Source organism: Coregonus clupeaformis, unplaced genomic scaffold (genome assembly GCF_020615455.1).
Source record: "Coregonus clupeaformis isolate EN_2021a unplaced genomic scaffold, ASM2061545v1 scaf0250, whole genome shotgun sequence".
Lineage (NCBI taxonomy): Eukaryota > Metazoa > Chordata > Actinopteri > Salmoniformes > Salmonidae > Coregonus > Coregonus clupeaformis.
The window spans coordinates 232,858-256,756 of NW_025533705.1; the positions used below are offsets into that span (position 1 = coordinate 232,858).

Genomic DNA, 23,899 nt, shown 5'->3' on the forward strand with positions numbered 1-23,899 from the left:
GGCCCCGTCCATCGTCCCTTTGATGCGGTGAAGTTGTCCTGTCCCCTTAGCAGAAAAACACCCCCAAAGCATAATGTTTCCACCTCCATGTTTGATGGTGGGGATGGTGTTCTTGGGGTCATAGGCAGCATTCCTCCTCCTCCAAACACGGCGAGTTGAGTTGATGCCAAAGAGCTCCATTTTGGTCTCATCTGACCACAACACTTTCACCCAGTTCTCCTCTGAATCATTCAGATGTTCATTGGCAAACTTCAGACGGCCCTGTATATGTGCTTTCTTAAGCAGGGGGACCTTGCGGGCGCTGCAGGATTTCAGTCCTTCACGGCGTAGTGTGTTACCAATTGTTTTCTTGGTGACTATGGTCCCAGCTGCCTTGAGATCATTGACAAGATCCTCCCGTGTAGTTCTGGGCTGATTCCTCACCGTTCTCATGATCATTCCAACTCCACGAGGTGAGATCTTGCATGGAGCCCCAGGCTGAGGGAGATTGACAGTTCTTTTGTGTTTCTTCCATTTGCGAATAATCGCACCAACTGTTGTCACCTTCTCACCAAGCTGCTTGGCGATGGTCTTGTAGCCCATTCCAGCCTTGTGTAGGTCTACAATCTTGTCCCTGACATCCTTGGAGAGCTCTTTGGTCTTGGCCATGGTGGAGAGTTTGGAATCTGATTGATTGATTGCTTCTGTGGACAGGTGTCTTTTATACAGGTAACAAACTGAGATTAGGAGCACTCCCTTTAAGAGTGTGCTCCTAATCTCAGATCGTTACCTGTATAAAAGACACCTGGGAGACAGAAATCTTTCTGATTGAAAGGGGGTCAAATACATATTTCCCTCATTAAAATGCAAATCAATTTATAACATTTTTGACATGTGTTTTTCTGTAATTTTATTTATTTATTCTGTCTCTCACTGTTCAAATAAACCTACCATTAAAATCATAGACTGATCATTTCTTTGTCAGTTGGCAAACGTACAAAATCAGCAGGGGATCAAATACTTTTTTCCCCTCACTGTATATTAATTGCCACAATGTCTTCAGATCTATCTTATTAGCATTGACGCTGGATAGTTTATCTCCTCTAATCTCCTTACTGGTACCATTTCCCTGATAAACAGACACAATATACACTGTATATACAGCAGTATGTGGACAACCCTTCAAATTAGTGGATTTGGCTATTTCAGCCACACTCGTTGCTGACATGTGTATAAAATCGAGCACACAGCCATGCAATCTCCATAGACAAACACTGGCAGTAGAATGGCCTTACTAAAGAGCTCAGTAATTTTCAACGTGGCACCGTCATAGGATGCCACCTTTCCAACAAGTCAGTTCATTGAATTTCTGCTCTGCTAGAGCTGCCCCGGTCAACTGTAAGTGCTGTTATTGTGAAGTGGAAATGTCTAGAAGCAACAACGGCTCAGCTGAGAAGTGGTAGGCCACACAAGCTCACAGAACGGGACTGCCAAGTGATGAAGCGCGTAGTGTGTAATAATCGACTGTCCTCGGTTGCAACCCTCACTACCGAGTTCCAAACTGCCTCTGGAAGCAACGTCAGCACAATAACTGTTCGTCAGGAGCTTCATGAAATGGGTTTCCATGGCCGAGCAGCGGCACACAAGCCTGAGATCACCATGCGCAATGCCAAGCATCAGCTGGAGTGGTGTAAAGCTCGCCGCCATTGGACTCTGGAGCAGTGGAAACGCAATCTCTGGAGTGATGAATCACGCTTCACCATCTGGCAGTCCAACGGATGAATCTGGGTTTAACGGATGCCAGGAGAACGCTACCTGCCCCAATGCATTGTGCCAACTGGTAGTCCCCTGTAGCTCAGTTGGTAGAGCATGGCACTTGCAACGCCAGGGTTGTGGGTTCGTTTCCCACGGGGGGCCAGTATGAAAATGCATGCACTCACTAACTGTAAGTCTCTCTGGATAAGAGCGTCTGCTAAATGACTAAAATGTACAGCATGGTGAAGGAATAATGGTCTGGGGCTGTTTTTCATGGGTCTGGCTAGGCCCCTTAGTTCCAGTGAAGGGAAATCTTAACGTTACAGCATACAATGACATTCTAGACGATTCTGCGCTTCCAACTTTGTGTCAACAGTTTGGGGAGAGCCCTTTCCTGTTTCTGCATGAGAATGCACCCGTGCACAAAGCGAGGTCCATACAGAAATGGTTTGTCAAGATCGGTGTGGAAAACCTTGACTGGCCTGCACAGAGCCATGACCTCAACTCCATCGAACACCTTTGGGATGAATTGGAAGCCAAACTGCGAGCCAGACCTATTCGCCCAACATCAGTGCCCGACCTCACTAATGCTCTCTTCTGGGTCAATCTAATGGAAAGTCTTCCCAGAAGAGTGGAGGCTGTTATAGCAGTAAAGGAGGGAGCAACTCATGTGTATTTCCTTCCAACACATTTAGCAGCATTTCTCTGCTCTTCAAAGGGATATATGATCGGAAGGGAGTTCTCTCTCTCTCTCTCTCTCTCTCTCTCTCTCTCTCTCTCTCTCTCTCTCTCTCTCTCTCTCTCTCTCTCTCTCTCTCTCTCTCTCTCTCTCTCTCTCTCTCTCTCTCTCTCTCTCTCTCTCTCTCTCTCTCTCTCTCTCTCTCTCTCTCTCTCTCTCTCTCTCTCTCTCTCTCTCTTCTCTCTCTCTCTCTCTCTCTCTCTCTCTCTCTCTCTCTCTCTCTCTCTCTCTCTCTCTCTCTCTCTCTCTCTCTCTCTCTCTCTCTCTCTCTCTCTCTCTCTCTCTCTCTCTCTCTCTCTCTCTCTCTCTCTCTCTCTCTCTCTCTCTCTCTCTCTCTCTCTCTCTCTCTCCTCTCTCTCTCTCTCTCTCTCTCTCTCTCTCTCTCTCTCTCTCTCTCTCTCTCTCTCTCTCTCTCTCTCTCAATTAAATTCAATTTCTCTCTCTCTCTCTCTCTCTCTCTCAATTAAATTCAATTTCTCTCTCTCTCTCTCTCTCTCAATTAAATTCAATTTCTCTCTCTCTCTATGTTTGCGACCAAACTTACGGATGTGCAGATTTTGTATCCGACTCCGAAGTCGAAGCGACACTGTTCGTCCATGGAGTAGTTGATTCCTGGCAGCTCCGGCAGCTGGGGCCAGTCGTGTTTGAACGGGTCGTCCAGGAGACAGTCGTACGAACTACGAGACACAAGAAGATATTGAAGAGTTTCATTTCATTTTCAGAAATGTTGGTAAATTAGCTTTTATTGTTTCACACAAGAACTGCTGGGCCTCGAGGGACAAGATTAGGAGCAGTCATTCTGACTGCAACATTCTAAAAACATTCATGAACACATTCATGCAGGTGCTAGGTAACATTAGAATACACATTATTTTAATGTAAAACAAATAAAAAAATGTCAACCGTTCAATAAATGATATTAGTGGAGTTCCTTTGTTACAACTATGGAACAGAAACCATGTGTGTTGGAACACGGTAGCAAAGATGGATGCAGTCAGCAAAACAGTAGCCTGAACATCATTATAAAGCACCAAGTGCTCATAATAGCCCCTATGCCAGACTCATGATGAAGGCCCTCCTGGAGCCCGTATGAAGTCTCTCCTGTAGCCCGTATGAAGTCTCTCCTGGAGCCCGTATGAAGTCTCTCCTGGAGCCCGTATGAAGTCTCTCCTGGAGCCCGTATTAAGTCTCTCCTGTAGCCCATATGAAGTCTCTCCTGTAGCCCGTATGAAGTCTCTCCTGTAGCCCGTATGAAGTCTCTCCTGTAGCCCGTATGAAGTCTCTCCTGTAGCCCGTATGAAGTCTCTCCTGTAGCCCGTATGAAGTCTCTCCTGTAGCCCGTATGAAGTCTCTCCTGTAGCCCATATGAAGTCTCTCCTATAGCCCGTATGAAGTCTCTCCTGGAGCCCGTATGAAGTCTCTCCTGTAGCCCGTATGAAGTCTCTCCTGTAGCCCGTATGAAGTCTCTCCTGTAGCCCATATGAAGTCTCTCCTATAGCCCGTATGAAGTCTCTCCTGGAGCCCGTATGAAGTCTCTCCTGTAGCCCGTATGAAGTCTCTCCTGTAGCCCGTATGAAGTCTCTCCTGTAGCCCGTATGAAGTCTCTCCTTTAGCCCGTATGAAGTCTCTCCTGTAGCCCGTATGAAGTCTCTCCTGTAGCCCGTATGAAGTCTCTCCTGGAGCCCGTATGAAGTCTCTCCTGTAGCCCGTATGAAGTCTCTCATGTAGCCCGTATGAAGTCTCTCCTGGAGCCCGTATGAAGTCTCTCATGTAGCCCGTATGAAGTCTCTCCTGGAGCCCGTATGAAGTCTCTCCTGTAGCCCGTATGAAGTCTCTCATGTAGCCCGTATGAAGTCTCTCCTGTAGCCCGTATGAAGTCTCTCCTGGAGCCCGTATGAAGTCTCTCCTGTAGCCCGTATGAAGTCTCTCCTGTAGCCCGTATGACGTCTCTCATGTAGCCCGTATGAAGTCTCTCCTGTAGCCCGTATGAAGTCTCTCCTGTTGCCCGTATGAAGTCTCTCCTGGAGCCCGTATGAAGTCTCTCCTGGAGCCCGTATGAAGTCTCTCCTGGAGCCTGTATGACGTCTCTCCTGGAGCCCGTATGAAGTCTTTCCTGTAGCCCGTATGAAGTCTCTCCTGGAGCCCGTATGAAGTCTCTCCTGTAGCCCGTATGAAGTCTCTCCTGTAGCCCGTATGAAGTCTCTCCTGGAGCCCGTATGAAGTCTTTCCTGGAGCCCGTATGAAGTCTCTACTGTAGCCCGTATGAAGTCTCTCCTGGAGCCCGTATGAAGTCTCTCCTGTAGCCCGTATGAAGTCTCTCCTGGAGCCCGTATGAAGTCTCTCCTGGAGCCCGTATGAAGTCTCTCATGTAGCCCTGTATGAAGTCTCTCCTGTAGCCCGTATGAAGTCTCTCCTGTAGCCCGTATGAAGTCTCTCCTGTAGCCCGTATGAAGTCTCTCCTGGAGCCCGTATGAAGTCTCTCCTGGAGCCCGTATGAAGTCTCTCCTGTAGCCAGTATGAAGTCTCTCCTGTAGCCCGTATGAAGTCTCTCCTGGAGCCCGTATGAAGTCTCTCCTGTAGCCCGTATGAAGTCTCTACTGTAGCCCGTATGAAGTCTCTCCTGGAGCCCGTATGAAGTCTCTCCTGTAGCCCGTATGAAGTATCTCATGTAGCCCGTATGAAGTCTTTCCTGGAGCCCGTATGAAGTCTCTACTGTAGCCCGTATGAAGTCTCTCATGTAGCCCGTATGAAGTCTCTCCTGGAGCCCGTATGAAGTCTCTCCTGGAGCCCGTATGAAGTCTCTCCTGTAGCCCGTATGAAGTCTCTCCTGGAGCCCGTATGAAGTCTCTCCTGGAGCCCGTATGAAGTCTCTACTGTAGCCCGTATGAAGTCTCTCCTGGATCCCATATGAAGTCTCTCCTGTAGCCCGTATGAAGTCTCTCCTGGAGCCCGTATGAAGTCTCTCATGTAGCCCGTATGAAGTCTCTCCTGGAGCCCGTATGAAGTCTCTCCTGTAGCCCGTATGAAGTCTCTCATGTAGCCCATATGAAGTCCCTCATGTAGCCCGTATGAAGTCTCTCCTGTAGCCCGTATGAAGTCTCTCCTGTAGCCCGTATGAAGTCTCTCCTGTAGCCAGTATGAAGTCTCTCCTGGAGCCCGTATGAAGTCTCTCCTGGAGCCCGTATGAAGTCTCTCCTGTAGCCAGTATGAAGTCTCTCCTGGAGCCCGTGAAGTCTCTCCTGGAGCCCGTATGAAGTCTCTCCTGTAGCCCGTATGAAGTCTCTCCTGTAGCCCGTATGAAGTCTCTCCTGGAGCCCGTATGAAGTCTCTCCTGTAGCCCGTATGAAGTCTCTCCTGTAGCCCGTATGAAGTCTCTCATGTAGCATGTATGAAGTCTCTCCTGGAGCCCGTATGAAGTCTCTCCTGGAGCCCGTATGAAGTCTCTCCTGTAGCCCGTATGAAGTCTCTCCTGGATTCCGTATGAAGTCTCTCCTGTAGCCCGTATGAAGTCTCTCCTGTAGCCCGTATGAAGTCTCTCCTGTAGCCCGTATGAAGTCTCTCCTGTAGCCCGTATGAAGTCTCTCCTGTAGCCCGTATGAAGTCTCTCCTGTAGCCCGTATGAAGTCTCTCCTGGAGCCCGTATGAAGTCACTCCTGGAGCCCGTATGAAGTCTCTCCTGGAGCCCGTATGAAGTCTCTCCTGGAGCCCGTATGAAGTCTCTCCTGTAGCCCGTATGAAGTCTCTCCTGTAGCCCGTATGAAGTCTCTCCTGGAGCCCGTATGAAGTCTCTCCTGGAGCCCGTATGAAGTCTCTCCTGGAGCCCGTATGAAGTCTCTCCTGGAGCCCGTATGAAGTCTCTCCTGGAGCCCGTATGAAGTCTCTCCTGGAGCCCGTATGAAGTCTCTCCTGTAGCCCGTATGAAGTCTCTCCTGTAGCCCGTATGAAGTCTCTCCTGTAGCCCGTATGAAGTCTCTCCTGGAGCCCGTATGAAGTCTCTCCTGGACATGTTGTTGTTGATTCACTGCTTGAACAACATGTGTGAGTTGATATCAGCCACGTCAAGCATGTTGTAGAACACAGCAACAGGCCAGAGGAGGGGGCCTCCTTTCACAGTACAGGCATGTTGTAGAACACAGCAACAGGCCAGAGGAGGGGGCCTTCTTTCACAGTGCAGGCATGTTGTAGAACACAGCAACAGGCCAGAGGAGGGGGACTCCTTTCACAGTACAGGCATGTTGTAGAACACAGCAACAGGCCAGAGGAGGGTGCCTTCTTTCACAGTGCAGGCATGTTGTAGAACACAGCAACAGGCCAGAGGAGGGTGCCTTCTTTCACAGTGCAGGCATGTTGTAGAACACAGCAACAGGCCAGAGGAGGGTGCCTTCTTTCACAGTACAGGCATGTTGTAGAACACAGCAACAGGCCAGAGGAGGGTGCCTTCTTTCACAGTACAGGCATGTTGTAGAACACAGCAACAGGCCAGAGGAGGGGGCCTCCTTTCACAGTGCAGGCATGTTGTAGAACACAGCAACAGGCCAGAGGAGGGTGCCTCCTTTCACAGTACAGAAATTCTGAAAGAGATTGGTGTCTTTTTTCACTATCTAATCATGGCATGGGGTTGTTCAACGACATATGTATTTGTTTGAAATCTATCACTTGATGGTTTCATTTCAGAGAGACAAATTATCATGTTTCTTTTAGCAAAATGCTTTATATCAGCCTCCTTCTCAGAGAAATAAGTAGTACTGCTAGGGTTTACCAATAACTGGATATACGAATGGACAAAGCCATTGATCAGGTAACATCATTCATTCCTATGTAAAGACTCAATTGCGCATTGAAGCCAAATGAAGTTGGTTAAGATGGCGTGTCATGGAGACATAACCAGGCCCCCAGTGTCCGGTCTGGAGTGTGAACTCATGAATTCTACTGGCTGGCTACTGCGTAGCAACCTGGCGGTGCAAAAATCTGTGGTCTGCCCCAGAAAGCCTAAGTAAATTACAATCGCCAGACAGGCCCCAAAGATTTTGGGAGATGGCCGTTTTGCGCTCTAAAATAAGTTTATTATGATCAAGTTCAGTACCCACAGTGAATTATTTTAAAGTTCACTACAAATGGAGATGTTTAACACTAGAACCACCTGGCCTTTCAGCCTATCAGTACCCTCTAGAGAATGTTGCCGGACGACACCCTTTAGCATCAGATGCATATCTAACCCTAACCCACAAGGTGCCGCAAACATAAGCACCAACACTTGATAAATAGTGCATCAACTATTATAAAGGATTAATTACATGAAGAAATTTTAATCTAAATATATCCAGTAAAAAAATGACAATAGTAATTTGTTTAGATAGAGTCAAGGATATGTTTTGTGTAATTCTACAAAATCCTAGAAAAAACATCGGCCTATATCCTATTTCAGTTTCCCTTAACAATAAAAACCTTACAGTGTCATCCATTTGATCAACTTTATTTGTAGATTTGATTAGTAACAGAGTTATAGTAATTAATAAAGTCCAGTTACTGCTTCTTTTGACAAAGTAGAAACTAAATATAATAATAATATAAGCAGCCAGGTCACAGGTGAAATGACTTGCTGTATTCCTAAACAAAAGTACCAGCACATGAACAATTTTAAAGGATGAATTGCATATTGCATGAATTGAAATATTTGTGGAAATATATTGATTGTATCAGACACTGTGCCTTTACACCCGTGCCTTTAAACATGAATCAATCTCATCTTCTCTTTATGTTTGGGGTCCACAGTCTGCACACAGCTTCTGGGCTTTGTGTGAGCAAACCCCACAAACAAATCGTTTGCACTGCACACAGTTTTCATGGGCCTTGTTTTGTGTGCACCTGCCGACTTAACATTAGGTCTTCTGTTCCCCAGTGGGAGCTGTGGTGCTTGGGGAGGATGGAGAGCAGGACCTGCTGCCTTGACATTGGGTCTTCTGTTCCCCAGTGGGAGCTGTGGTGCTTGGGGAGGAGGGAGAGCAGGACCTGCTGCCTTGACATTGGGTCTTCTGTTCCCCAGTGGGAGCTGTGGTGCTTGGGGAGGATGGAGAGCAGGACCTGCTGCCTTGACATTGGGTCTTCTGTTCCCCAGTGGGAGCTGTGGTGCTTGGGGAGGATGGAGAGCAGGACCTGCCGACTTAACATTGTGTCTTCTGTTCCCCAGTGGGAGCTGTGGTGCTTGGGGAGGATGGAGAGCAGGACCTGCTGCCTTGACATTGGGTCTTCTGTTCCCCAGTGGGAGCTGTGGTGCTTGGGGAGGAGGGAGAGCAGGACCTGCTGCCTTGACATTGTGTCTTCTGTTCCCCAGTGGGAGCTGTGGTGCTTGGGAAGGAGGGAGAGCAGGACCTGCTGCCTTGACATTGGGTCTTCTGTTCCCCAGTGGGAGCTGTGGTGCTTGGGGAGGAGGGAGAGCAGGACCTGCTGCCTTGACATTGGGTCTTCTGTTCCCCAGTGGGAGCTGTGGTGCTTGGGGAAGAGGGAGAGCAGGACCTGCTGCCTTGACATTGGGTCTTCTGTTCCCCAGTGGGAGCTGTGGTGCTTGGGAAAGAGGGAGAGCAGGACCTGCTGCCTTGACATTGGGTCTTCTGTTCCCCAGTGGGAGCTGTGGTGCTTGGGGAAGAGGGAGAGCAGGACCTGCTGCCTTGACATTGTGTCTTCTGTTCCCCAGTGGGAGCTGTGGTGCTTGGGAAGGAGGGAGAGCAGGACCTGCTGCCTTGACATTGGGTCTTCTGTTCCCCAGTGGGAGCTGTGGTGCTTGGGGAAGAGGGAGAGCAGGACCTGCTGCCTTGACATTGGGTCTTCTGTTCCCCAGTGGGAGCTGTGGTGCTTGGGGAGGAGGGAGAGCAGGACCTGCTGCCTTGACATTGGGTCTTCTGTTCCCCAGTGGGAGCTGTGGTGCTTGGGGAAGAGGGAGAGCAGGACCTGCTGCCTTGACATTGTGTCTTCTGTTCCCCAGTGGGAGCTGTGGTGCTTGGGGAAGAGGGAGAGCAGGACCTGCTGCCTTGACATTGTGTCTTCATTTCTAATCACCCCATATATTCTAATTACACAGTGCCTTCGAAAAGTATTCAGACCCAATTACCTTTTCCACATTTTGTTACGTTCCAGCCTTATTCTAAAATGGATAAAATCGTTTTTCCCCCTCATCAATCTACACACAATACCCCATAATGACAAAGCAAATCTATTAAAAACAAAAAACATTAAAATTACATTTACATAAGTATTCAGATCCTTTACTCAGTACTTTGTTGAAGCACCTTTGGCAGCGATTACAGCCTCGAGTCTTCTTGAGTATGACGCTACAAGCTTGGCACACCTGTATTTGGGGAGTTTCTCCCATTCTTCTCTGCAGATCCTCTCAAGCTCTGTCAGGTTGGATAGGGAGCATTGCTGCACAGCTATTTTCAGGTCTCTCCAGAGATGTTAGATCGGGTTCAAGTCCGGGCTCTGGCTTGGCCACTCAAGGACATTCAGAGACTTGTCCCGAAGCCACTCCTGCGTTGTCTTGGCTGTGTGCTTAGGGTCGTTGTCCTGTTGGAAGTTGAACCTTCGCCCCAGTCTGAGGTCCTGAGTGCTCAGGAGCTGGTTTTCTTCAAGGATCTCTCTGTACTTTGCTCTGTTCATCTTACCCTAGATTCTGACTAGTCTCCCAGTCTCTGCTGTTGAAAACATCCCCACAGCATGATGCTGCCACCACCATGCTTCACCATAGGGATGGTGCCAGGTTTCCTCCAGACGTGACACTTGGCATTCAGGCCAAAGAGTTCAATCTTAGTTTCATCAGACCAGAGAATCTGCCCAAGCGGGCTGTCATGTGCCTTTTACTGAGGAGTGGCTTCTGTCTGCAGAGATGGTTGTGCTGCTGAGATGGTTGTCCTTCTGGAAGGTTCTCCCATCTCCACAGAGGAACTCTGGAGCTCTGTCAGAGTGACCATCGGGTTCTTGGTCACCTCCCTGACCACGTCCCTTCTCCCCCGATTGCTCAGTTTGGCCGGGTGGCCAGCTCTAGGAAGAGTCTTGGTGGATCCAAACTTCTTCCATTTCAGAATGATGGAGGTCACTGTGTTCTTGGGGACCTTCAATGCTGCAGTAATTTTTTGTTACCCTTCCCCAGATCTGTGCCTCGACACAATCCTGTTTCAGAGCTCTACAGACAAGTCCTTCGACCTCATGGCTCGGTTTTGTTACACCCTGGCTCTGGGGACTCTATATGTTGAGCCAGGGTGTGTAGATTCTATGTGTTTGGTTTCTGTGTTGTTGTTCTATGTGTGCTATTTCTATGTTGGCCAGTGTGTTTCTCAATCAGAGGCAACGAGTGTCAGCTGTGGCTGGTTGTCTCTGATTGGGAACCACATTTAAACTGCCAGTTTACCCACAGTAGTTGTGGGATCTTGTTCCGTTTGGTTTGTTCCATGTTGGTTGTGTTTAACCGTAGGACTGCACGTATCGTTTGTTGTTTTGTTCGAGTGTTTTCTCTCTTTAAATAAAGTATGTTCGCTCATCACGCTGCGCCTTGGTCTACTCCGTTCGACGTTCGTGACAGGTTTTTGCTCTGACATGCACTGTCAACTGTGGGACCTTATATAGACATGTGTGTGCCTTTCCAAATCATGTCATAGTAGTTATATTATTTGTATTAGTAATAGTAATATCAATAGTAATAATATAGTAATAGTAAAGGGTTAGGGTTAGGGTTAGGTAAAACTAAAGTAATAATACTAGTAAAATAATAGTAAAAGTCTTAGATTTAGTAACAGCAAATTAATAGTAATAGTCTTAGTTTTAGTAACAGTAAAGTAATAATACTAGTAATAGTAAAATTAATAGTAATAGTAGTAATATTAGTAATGGTAAGGTCATTGTAACGTAATAGTAAAGTAACAATACTAGTAATAGTAGGGTGATAGAGGGAAACATACTGTATATATCTCTTGAGCTCCTGTCCGCTACACATGGACCAGTGGTATCGATGGAAGGCAGCTTGAACCAGTGGAGCCATCACACTCCCCATGGCTGTCTCGTCTCCACAACGATTCCCCTGACCATCATGCTCCATACCCAGCCTGTACAAACACACGAGAGAGAGAGAGAGAGAGAGAGAGAGAGAGATAGTGTGAGTTAGGGATGTTGTCAGGGATGTTGATTTCTAATAAGATTTAATTTGTCTTGGAGAATGAATCCAGTGAGGGTATGTATGTTATGTATCTAACCCTAACCCTCACTGTATGTTCCCTGTCTAGCCCCACACTACTGCTCCTGTCATTGTCATTTAGAAGACACTCTTATCCAGAGCGACTTTTGAAGCAATTAGGGTTAAGTGCCTTGCTCAAGGGCACATCAACAGATTAGTCGACTCGGGGATTCGAACCAGTGACCTTTCAGTTAATTGCCCAGCACTCCTAACAGCTAGTCTACCTGCCGCCCATAATAGCTCCTCTGGCCTGCCCACTATCTCTCCAGCTCCCCACTAACTCTCCAACTCCTCTGGCCTGCCCACTTCCTCTCCAGCTCCCCACTACCTCTCCAGTTCCCCACTACCTCTCCAGCTCCCCACTACCTCTCCAGCTCCCCACTACCTCTCCAGCTCCCCACTACCTCTCCAGCTCCCCACTAACTCTCCAGCTCCCCACTACCTCTCCAACTCCTCTGGCCTGCCCACTTCCTCTCCAGATCCCCACTACCTCTCCAGCTCCCCACTACCTCTCCAGCTCCCCACTACCTCTCCAGCTCCCCACTAACTCTCCAGCTCCTCCGGCCTGCCCACTAACTCTCCAGCTCCCCACTACCTCTCCAGCTCCCCACTTCCTCTCCAGCTCCCCATTACCTCTCCAGCTCCCCACTAACTCTCCAGCTCCTCCGGCCTGCCCACTAACTCTCCAGCTCCCCACTAACTCTCCAACTCCTCTGGCCTGCCCACTTCCTCTCCAGCTCCCCACTACCTCTCCAGTTCCCCACTACCTCTCCAGCTCCCCACTACCTCTCCAGCTCCCCAATACCTCTCAGCTCCCTCTACCTCTCAGCTCCCCACTAACTCTCCAGCTCCCCACTACCTCTCAGCTCCCCCTACCTCTCAGCTCCCCATTACCTCTCCAGATCCCACTACCTCTCAGCTCCCACTACCTCTCCAGCTCCCCACCTCTCCAGCTCCCCACTACCTCTCCAGCTCCCCACTACCTCTCCAGATCCCCACTACCTCTCCAGATCCCCACTACCTCTCCAGATCCCCACTACCTCTCCAGATCCCCACTAACTCTCCAGATCCCCACTAACTCTCCAGCTCCCCACTACCTCTCCACCTCCTCTGGCCTCCCCACTACCTCTCCAGCTCCCCACTACCTCTCCAGCTCCCCACTACCTCTCCAGCTCCTCCGGCCTCCCCACTACCTCTCCAGCTCCCCACTACCTCTCCAGCTCCCGACTACCTCTCCAGCTCCTCCGGCCTGCCCAATACCTCTCCAGCTCCCCACTACCTCTCCAGCTCCTCCGGCCTCCCCACTAACTCTCCAGCTCCCCACTACCTCTCCAGCTCCTCCGGCCTGCCCACTACCCCTCCAGCTCCCCACTACCTCTCCAGCTCCCCACTACCTCTCCAGCTCCCCACTACCTCTCCAGCTCCTCTGGCCTCCCCAATACCTCTCAAGATCCCCACTACCTCTCCAGCTCCCCACTACCTCTCCAGCTCCCCACTACCTCTCCAGCTCCTCTGGCCTCCCCACTACCTCTCCAGCTCCCCACTACCTCTCCAGCTCCCCACTACCTCTCAGCTCCCCACTACCTCTCCCAGCTCCTCCCGGCCCCTGCCCACTACCTCTCCAGCTCCCCACTACCTTTCCAGCTCCCCACTACCTCTCCAGATCCTGACTACCTATCCAGCTCCTCCGGCCTGCCCACTACCTCTCCAGCTCCCCACTACCTCTCCACCTCCTCTGGCCTCCCCACTACCTCTCCAGCTCCCCACTACCTCTCCAGCTCCCCACTACCTCTCCAGCTCCTCCGGCCTCCCCACTACCTCTCCAGCTCCCCACTACCTCTCCAGCTCCCGACTACCTCTCCAGCTCCTCCGGCCTGCCCACTACCTCTCCAGCTCCCCACTACCTCTCCAGCTCCTCCGGCCTCCCCACTAACTCTCCAGCTCCCCACTACCTCTCCAGCTCCTCCGGCCTGCCCACTACGCCTCCAGCTCCCCACTACCTCTCAGCTCCCCCTACCTCTCCAGCTCCCCACTACCTCTCCAGCTCCTCTGGCCTCCCCAATACCTCTCAAGATCCCCACTACCTCTCCAGCTCCCTACTACCTCTCCAGCTCCCCACTACCTCTCCAGCTCCTCTGGCCTCCCCACTACCTCTCCAGCTCCCCACTACCTCTCCAGCTCCCCACTACCTCTCCAGCTCCCCACTACCTCTCCAGCTCCTCCGGCCTGCCCACTACCTCTCCAGCTCCCCACTACCTTTCCAGCTCCCCACTACCTCTCCAGATCCTGACTACCTATCCAGCTCCTCCGGCCTGCCCACTACCTCTCCAGCTCCCCACTACCTCTCCAGCTCCTCCGGCCTGCCCACTAACTCTCCAGCTCCCCACTACCTCTCCAGCTCCCCACTACCTCTCCAGCTCCTCCGGCCTGCCCACTACCTCTCAGCTCCCCACTACCTCTTCAGCTCCCCACTGCCTCTCCGGCTCCCCACTACCCTCTCCAGCTCCCTCCGGACTGCCCACTACCTCTCCAGCTCCCCACTACCTCTCCAGCTACCCTCTACCTCTCCAACTCCCCACTACCTCTCCCAGCTCCCTCTACCTCTCCAGCTCCCACTATTCTCTCCAGCTCCTCCGGCCTGCCCACTACCTCTCCAGCTCCCCACTACCTCTTCAGCTCCCCACTACCTCTCCAGCTCCCCACTACCTCTCCAGCTCCTCCGGCCTGCCCACTACCTCTCCAGCTCCCCACTACCTCTCCAGCTACCCTCTACCTCTCCAACTCCCCACTACCTCTCCAGCTCCCCACTACCTCTCCAGCTCCTCCGGCCTGCCCACTACCTCTCCAGCTCCCCACTACCTCTCCAGCTCCCCTCTACCTCTCCAGCTCCCCACTACCTCTCCAGCTCCCCACTACCTCTCCAGCTCCTCCGGCCTGCCCACTAACTCTCCAGCTCCCCACTACCTCTCCAGCTCCCCACTACCTCTCCAGCTCCTCTGGCCTCCCCACTTCCTCTCCAGCTCCCCACTACCTCTCCAGCTCCCCACTACCTCTCCAGCTCCCCACTACCTCTCCAGCTCCTCCGGCCTGCCCACTACCTCTCCAGCTCCCCACTACCTTTCCAGCTCCCCACTACCTCTCCAGATCCTGACTACCTATCCAGCTCCTCTGGCCTGCCCACTACCTCTCCAGCTCCCCACTACCTCTCCAGCTCCTCCGGCCTGCCCACTAACTCTCCAGCTCCCCACTACCTCTCCAGCTCCCCACTACCTCTCCAGCTCCTCCGGCCTGCCCACTACCTCTCCAGCTCCCCACTACCTCTTCAGCTCCCCACTACCTCTCCAGCTCCCCTCTACCTCTCCAGCTTCCCACTAACTCTCCAGCTCCCCACTACCTCTCCAGCTCCCCACTACCTCTCCAGATCCCCACTACCTCTCCAGCTCCCCACTACCTCTCCAGCTCCCCTCTACCTCTCCAGCTCCCCACTAACTCTCCAGCTCCCCACTACCTCTCCAGATCCCCACTAACTCTCCAGATCCCCACTAACTCTCCAGCTCCTCCCTGGCCTCCCACTTCATCTCCAGCTCCCCACTACCTCTCCAGCTCCCCACTACCTCTCCAGCTCCCCACTTCCTCTCCAGCTCCCCTCTACCTCTCCAGCTCCCCACTACCTCTCCAGCTCCTCCGGCCTGCCCACTACCCCTCCAGCTCCCCACTACCTCTCCAGCTCCCCACTACCTCTCCAGATCCCCACTAACTCTCCAGATCCCCACTAACTCTCCAGCTCCTCTGGCCTCCCCACTTCATCTCCAGCTCCCCACTACCTCTCCAGCTCCCCACTACCTCTCCAGCTCCTCCGGCCTACCCACTAACTCTCCAGCTCCCCACTACCTCTCCAGCTCCTCCGGCCTGCCCACTACCTCTCCAGCTCCCCACTACCTCTCCAGCTCCCCTCTACCTCTCCAGCTCCCCACTACCTCTCCAGCTCCCCACTACCTCTCCAGCTCCTCCGGCCTGCCCACTAACTCTCCAGCTCCCCACTACCTCTCCAGCTCCCCACTACCTCTCCAGCTCCTCTGGCCTCCCCACTACCTCTCCAGCTCCCCACTACCTCTCCAGCTCCCCACTACCTCTCCAGCTCCCCACTACCTCTCCAGCTCCCCACTACCTCTCCAGCTCCCCACTACCTCTCTCCAGCTCCTCCGGCCTGCCCACTACCTCTCCAGCTCCCCACTACCTTTCCAGCTCCCCACTACCTCTCCAGATCCTGACTACCTATCCAGCTCCTCTGGCCTGCCCACTACCTCTCCAGCTCCCCACTACCTCTCCAGCTCCTCCCGGCCTGCCCACTAACTCTCAGCTCCCCTACCTCTCCAGCTCCCCACTACCTCTCCAGCTCCTCGCCTGCCACTACCTCTCCAGCTCCCCACTACCTCTTCAGCTCCCCACTACCTCTCCAGCTCCCCTCTACCTCTCCAGCTCCCCACTAACTCTCCAGCTCCCCACTACCTCTCCAGCTCCCCACTACCTCTCCAGATCCCCACTACCTCTCCAGCTCCCCATTACCTCTCCAGATCCCCACTACCTCTCCAGCTCCCCACTACCTCTCCAGCTCCCCACTACCTCTCCAGCTCCCCACTAACTCTCCAGCTCCCCACTAACTCTCCAGCTCCCCACTACCTCTCCAGCTCCTCTGTGTTCCCCACTACCCTCAGCTCCCACTACCTCTCCAATCCCCACTAACTCTCAGCTCCCCACTACCTCTCCAGCTCCTTCGGCCTGCCCACTAACTCTCCAGCTCCCCACTACCTCTCCAGCTCCCCAATGCCTCTCAGCTCCCCTCTACCTCTCCGCTCCCCACTACCTCTCAGCTCCCCACTACCACTCCAGCTCCCACTACCTCTCCAGATCCCCACTACCTCTCCAGCTCCCCACTACCTCTCCAGCTCCCCACTACCTCTCCAGCTCCCCACTACCTCTCCAGCTCCCCACTACCTCTCCAGCTCCCCACTACCTCTCCAGATCCCCACTACCTCTCCAGATCCCCACTACCTCTCCAGATCCCCACTACCTCTCCAGATCCCCACTAACTCTCCAGATCCCCACTAACTCTCCAGATCCCCACTACCTCTCCAGCTCCTCCGGCCTCCCCACTAACTCTCCAGCTCCCCACTACCTCTCCAGCTCCTCCGGCCTGCCCACTACCTCTCCAGCTCCCCACTACCTCTCCAGCTCCCCACTACCTCTCCAGCTCCCCACTACCTCTCCAGCTCCCCACTACCTCTCCAGCTCCTCCGGCCTGCCCACTACCTCTCCAGCTCCCCACTACCTCTCCAGCTCCCCATTACCTCTCCAGCTCCCCACTACCTCTCCAGCTCCCCACTACCTCTCCAGATCCCCACTACATCACCAGATCCCCACTACCTCTCCAGCTCCCCACTACCTCTCCAGCTCCCCACTAACTCTCCAGCTCCCCACTACCTCTCCAGCTCCTCTGGCCTCCCCAATACCTCTCAAGATCCCCACTACCTCTCCAGCTCCACACTACCTCTCAGCTCCCACTACCTCTCAGCTCCTCTGGCCTCCCCCAATACCTCTCAATCCCACTACCTCTCCAGCTCCCACTACCTCTCCAGCTCCCACTGCCTCTCCAGCCTCCTCCTGGCCTCCCCACTACCTCTCCAGCTCCCCACTACCTCTCCAGCTCCTCCGGCCTGCCCCCTACCTCTCCAGCTCCCCACTACCTCTCCCAGCTCCCCCTACCTCTCAGCTCCCCACTACCTCTCCAGCTCCTCCGGCCTGCCCACTAACTCTCCAGCTCCCCACTACCTCTCCAGCTCCCCACTACCTCTCCAGCTCCTCCGGCCTGCCCACTACCTCTCCAGCTCCCCACTACCTCTCCAGCTCCCCACTACCTCTCCAGCTCCCCACTACCTCTCCAGCTCCTCCGGCCTGCCCACTACCTCTCCAGCTCCCCACTACCTCTCCAGCTCCCCTCTACCTCTCCAGCTCCCCACTATTCTCTCCAGCTCCTCCGGCCTGCCCACTACCTCTCCAGCTCCCCACTACCTCTCCAGATCCCCACTACCTATCCAGCTCCCCACAACCTCTCCAGCTCCCCACTACCTCTCCAGCTCCCCACTACCTCTCCAGCTCCCCACTACCTCTCCAGATCCCCACTACCTCTCCAGCTCCTCCGGCCTGCCCACTACCTCTCCAGCTCCCCACTACCTCTCCAGCTCCCCACTACCTCTCCAGCTCCCCACTACCTCTCCAGCTCCCCACTAACTCTCCAGCTCCCCACTACCTCTCTAGCTCCTCCGGCCTGCCCACTAACTCTCCAGCTCCCCACTACCTCTCCAGCTCCCCACTTCCTCTCCAGCTCCCCACTACCTCTCCAGCTCCCCACTACCTCTCCAGCTCCCCACTACCTCTCCAGCTCCCCACTTCCTCTCCAGCTCCCCTCTACCTCTCCAGCTCCCCACTACCTCTCCAGCTCCCTACTTCCTCTCCAGCTCCCCACTACCTCTCCAGATCCCCACTAACTCTCCAGATCCCCACTAACTCTCCAGCTCCTCTGGCCTCCCCACTTCATCTCCAGCTCCCCACTACCTCTCCAGCTCCCCACTACCTCTCCAGCTCCCCACTTCCTCTCCAGCTCCCCTCTACCTCTCCAGCTCCCCACTACCTCTCCAGCTCCTCCAGCTCCCCACTACCTCTCCAGCTCCTCCGGCCTGCCCACTACCTCTCCAGCTCCCCACTACCTCTCCAGCTCCCCTCTACCTCTCCAGCTCCCCACTACCTCTCCAGCTCCCCACTACCTCTCCAGCTCCCCACTAACTCTCCAGCTCCCCACTACCTCTCCAGCTCCTCCGGCCTGCCCACTAACTCTCCAGCTCCCCACTACCTCTCCAGCTCCCCAATACCTCTCCAGCTCCCCAATACCTCTCCAGCTCCCCAATACCTCTCCAGCTCCCCACTAACTCTCCAGCTCCCCACTTATTCTCGAGCTCCCCACTACCTCTCCAGCTCCTCCGGCCTGCCCATTACCTCTCCAGCTCCCCACTACCTCTCCAGCTCCCCTTCATCTCACCACTACCTCTCCAGATCCCCACTACCTCACCAGCTCCCCACTACCTCTCCAGCTCCCCTCCAGCTCCCCACTAACTCTCCAGCTCCCCACTACCTCTCCAGCTCCCCACTACCTCCCCACTTCCTATCCAGCTCCCCACTACCTTTCCAGCTCCCCACTACCTCTCCAGCTCCCCACTACCTCTCCAGCTCCCCACTACCTCTCCAGCTCCCCACCCAGCTCCCCACTACCTCTCCAGCTCCCCACTACCTCTCCAGCTCCCCACTACCTCTCCAGCTCCCCACTACCTATCCAGCTCCCCACTACCTTTCCATCATCTGGGCTGTACCCAGTGTACCCATAAAAGGGGCAGTCTATTTGCTATGGTCTGATGAGTATGCCCTAATTATATGTCTATGTGGCTGACAGCCTCCCTATGGCCAGCCTCCCTATGGCCAGCCTCCCTATGGCCAGCCTCCCTATGGCCAGCCTCCCTATGGCCAGCCTCCCTATGGCCAGCCTCCCTATGGCCTGCCCTGAAATCTACAGTCCTGACAGAGTAATGGGACAAATGTCCCTGGTGTTCAGTTAAGAGTTCACAACTAAAATTGACACCAGGAGCTAAAATGGAACACATTATATTTCAGCTGAAAGCCCAAAAATGACCACGTCAAAATGCTGACGCTATCAGTAAGAACAGCAGTAGAATGGCCTGAATGGTGATCATCTGTGTCATTCAGCTGTTATTCAGACATGTTAAATGATATCATATTAAGGATATAAGGATGTTATGTCAGATTGAAGTCAGTCTGGAGGAGAAAGGACATGATGTAGTATAATAGGGAGGAGAGGCTGTAGAATAGATGGACCTGTCTCTGAGCTGTGGGACATGATGTAGTATAATAAGGAGGAGAGGCTGTAGAATAGATGGACCTGTCTCTGAGCTGTGGGACATGATGGAGTATAATAGGGAGGAGAGGCTGTAGAATAGATGGACCTGTCTCTGAGCTGTGGGACATGATGTAGTATAATAAGGAGGAGAGGCTGTAGGATAGATGGACCTGTCTCTGAGCTGTGGGACATGATGTAGTATAATAAGGAGGAGAGGCTGTAGAATAGATGGACCTGTCTCTGAGCTGTGGGACATGATGTAGTATAATAGGGAGGAGAGGCTGTAGAATAGATGGACCTGTCTCTGAGCTGTGGGACATGATGTAGTATAATAAGGAGGAGAGGCTGTAGGATAGATGGACCTGTCTCTGAGCTGTGGGACATGATGTAGTATAATAGGGAGGAGAGGCTGTAGAATAGATGGACCTGTCTCTGAGCTGTGGGACATGATGGAGTATAATAGGGAGGAGAGGCTGTAGAATAGATGGACCTGTCTCTGAGCTGTGGGACATGATGGAGTATAATAAGGAGGAGAGGCTGTAGAATAGATGGACCTGTCTCTGAGCTGTGGGACATGATGTAGTATAATAGGGAGGAGAGGCTGTAGAATAGATGGACCTGTCTCTGAGCTGTGGGACATGATGTAGTATAATAAGGAGGAGAGGCTGTAGGATAGATGGACCTGTCTCTGAGCTGTGGGACATGATGGAGTATAATAAGGAGGAGCGGCTGTAGGATAGATGGACCTGTCTCTGAGCTGTGGGACATGATGTAGTATAATAAGGAGGAGAGGCTGTAGGATAGATGGACCTGTCTCTGAGCTGTGGGACATGATGTAGTATAATAAGGAGGAGAGGCTGTAGGATAGATGGACCTGTCTCTGAGCTGTGGGACATGATGTAGTATAATAAGGAGGAGAGGCTGTAGAATAGATGGACCTGTCTCTGAGCTGTGGGACATGATGGAGTATAATAAGGAGGAGAGGCTGTAGAATAGATGGACCTGTCTCTGAGCTGTGGGACATGATGTAGTATAATAAGGAGGAGAGGCTGTAGAATAGATGGACCTGTCTCTGAGCTGTGGGACATGATGTAGTATAATAGGGAGGAGAGGCTGTAGGATAGATGGACCTGTCTCTGAGCTGAGGGACATGATGTAGTATAATAAGGAGGAGAGGCTGTAGAATAGATGGACCTGTCTCTGAGCTGTGGGACATGATGTAGTATAATAAGGAGGGAGAGGCTGTAGAATAGATGGACCTGTCTCTGAGCTGTGGGACATGATGTAGTATAATAGGGAGGAGAGGCTGTAGAATAGATGGACCTGTCTCTGAGCTGTGGGACATGATGTAGTATAATAAGGAGGAGAGGCTGTAGGATAGATGGACCTGTCTCTGAGCTGTGGGACATGATGTAGTATAATAAGGAGGAGAGGCTGTAGAATAGATGGACCTGTCTCTGATCTGTGGGACATGATGTAGTATAATAGGGAGGAGAGGCTGTAGAATAGATGGACCTGTCTCTGAGCTGTGGGACATGATGTAGTATAATAGGGAGGAGAGGCTGTAGAATAGATGGACCTGTCTCTGAGCTGTGGGACATGATGTAGTATAATAGGGAGGAGAGGCTGTAGGATAGATGGACCTGTCTCTGAGCTGTGGGACATGATGGAGTATAATAAGGAGGAGAGGCTGTAGGATAGATGGACCTGTCTCTGAGCTGTGGGACATGATGTAGTATAATAAGGAGGAGAGGCTGTAGGATAGATGGACCTGTCTCTGAGCTGTGGGACATGATGTAGTATAATAAGGAGGAGAGGCTGTAGAATAGATGGACCTGTCTCTGAGCTGTGGGACATGATGTAGTATAATAGGGAGGAGAGGCTGTAGAATAGATGGACCTATCTCTGAGCTGTGGGACATGATGTAGTATAATAGGGAGGAGAGGCTGTAGGATAGATGGACCTGTCTCTGAGCTGTGGGACATGATGTAGTATAATAGGGAGGAGAGGCTGTAGAATAGATGGACCTGTCTCTGAGCTGTGGGACATGATGTAGTATAATAAGGAGGAGAGGCTGTAGAATAGATGGACCTGTCTCTGAGCTGTGGGACATGGAGTATAATAGGGAGGAGAGGCTGTAGAATAGATGGACCTGTCTCTGAGCTGTGGGACATGATGTAGTATAATAGGGAGGAGAGGCTGTAGAATAGATGGACCTGTCTCTGAGCTGTGGGACATGATGTAGTATAATAAGGAGGAGAGGCTGTAGAATAGATGGACCTGTCTCTGAGCTGTGGGACATGATGTAGTATAATAAGGAGGAGAGGCTGTAGGATATATGGACCTGTCTCTGAGCTGTGGGACATGATGTAGTATAATAGGGAGGAGAGGCTGTAGAATAGATGGACCTGTCTCTGAGCTGTGGGACATGATGTAGTATAATAAGGAGGAGAGGCTGTAGAATAGATGGACCTGTCTCTGAGCTGTGGGCAGGACATGATGGAGTATAATAGGGAGGAGAGGCTGGAGAATAGATGGACCTGTCTCTGAGCTGTGGGACATGATGTAGTATAATAAGGAGGAGAGGCTGTAGGATAGATGGACCTGTCTCTGAGCTGTGGGACATGATGTAGTATAATAAGGAGGAGAGGCTGTAGGATAGATGGACCTGTCTCTGAGCTGTGGGACATGATGGAGTATAATAAGGAGGAGAGGCTGTAGAATAGATGGACCTGTCTCTGAGCTGTGGGACATGATGTAGTATAATAAGGAGGAGAGGCTGTAGGATAGATGGACCTGTCTCTGAGCTGTGGGACATGATGTAGTATAATAAGGAGGAGAGGCTGTAGGATAGATGGACCTGTCTCTGAGCTGTGGGACATGATGTAGTATAATAAGGAGGAGAGGCTGTAGAATAGATGGACCTGTCTCTGAGCTGTGGGACATGATGTAGTATAATAGGGAGGAGAGGCTGTAGAATAGATGGACCTGTCTCTGAGCTGTGGGACATGATGTAGTATAATAAGGAGGAGAGGCTGTAGAATAGATGGACCTGTCTCTGAGCTGTGGGACATGATGTAGTATAATAAGGAGGAGAGGCTGTAGAATAGATGGACCTGTCTCTGAGCTGTGGGACATGATGTAGTATAATAAGGAGGAGAGGCTGTAGGATAGATGGACCTGTCTCTGAGCTGTGGGACATGATGTAGTATAATAGGGAGGAGAGGCTGTAGGATAGATGGACCTGTCTCTGAGCTGTGGGACATGATGTAGTATAATAAGGAGGAGAGGCTGTAGAATAGATGGACCTGTCTCTGAGCTGTGGGACATGATGTAGTATAATAGGGAGGAGAGGCTGTAGGATAGATGGACCTGTCTCTGAGCTGTGGGACATGATGGAGTATAATAAGGAGGAGAGTCTGTAGAATAGATGGACCTGTCTCTGAGCTGTGGGACATGATGTAGTATAATAAGGAGGAGAGGCTGTAGAATAGATGGACCTGTCTCTGAGCTGTGGGACATGATGGAGTATAATAGGGAGGAGAGGCTGTAGAATAGATGGACCTGTCTCTGAGCTGTGGGACATGATGTAGTATAATAGGGAGGAGAGGCTGTAGAATAGATGGACCTGTCTCTGAGCTGTGGGACATGATGGAGTATAATAGGGAGGAGAGGCTGTAGGATAGATGGACCTGTCTCTGAGCTGTGGGACATGATGGAGTATAATAAGGAGGAGAGGCTGTAGGATAGATGGACCTGTCTCTGAGCTGTGGGACATGATGTAGTATAATAAGGAGGAGAGGCTGTAGGATAGATGGACCTGTCTCTGAGCTGTGGGACATGATGGAGTATAATAAGGAGGAGAGGCTGTAGGATAGATGGACCTGTCTCTGAGCTGTGGGACATGATGTAGTATAATAGGGAGGAGAGGCTGTAGAATAGATGGACCTGTCTCTGAGCTGTGGGACATGATGGAGTATAATAAGGAGGAGAGGCTGTAGAATAGATGGACCTGTCTCTGAGCTGTGGGACATGATGTAGTATAATAAGGAGGAGAGGCTGTAGAATAGATGGACCTGCAGCTGAAAGGTGGTTGAGGCAGATAACAGAGGAGCCAACTGAACACAAACCCACTGAATAGATTAATGGAAACACTATGTAACAACCTTGAACCGCCCCCGTGTCAACACATACAGTTGAAGTCGGAAGTTTACATACACCTTAGCCAAATACATTTAAACTCAGT

General features: G+C 52.0%; 1 protein-coding gene across 1 annotated transcript in view; it reads right to left on the reverse strand.

Moving 5' to 3' along the window:
- The window catches only part of adamts3 (ADAM metallopeptidase with thrombospondin type 1 motif, 3), a 384,520-nt gene that overhangs the window by 194,354 nt on the left and 166,267 nt on the right, over nucleotides 1-23,899 (reverse strand). Inside the window, exons 9-10 of the mRNA XM_041869483.2 lie at nucleotides 11,419-11,562; nucleotides 3,018-3,150 (exon numbers count right to left, since the gene is read on the reverse strand). Coding sequence (XP_041725417.2) covers nucleotides 3,018-3,150; nucleotides 11,419-11,562 — 277 coding nt within the window. The remainder of the gene's footprint in view (nucleotides 1-3,017; nucleotides 3,151-11,418; nucleotides 11,563-23,899) is intronic.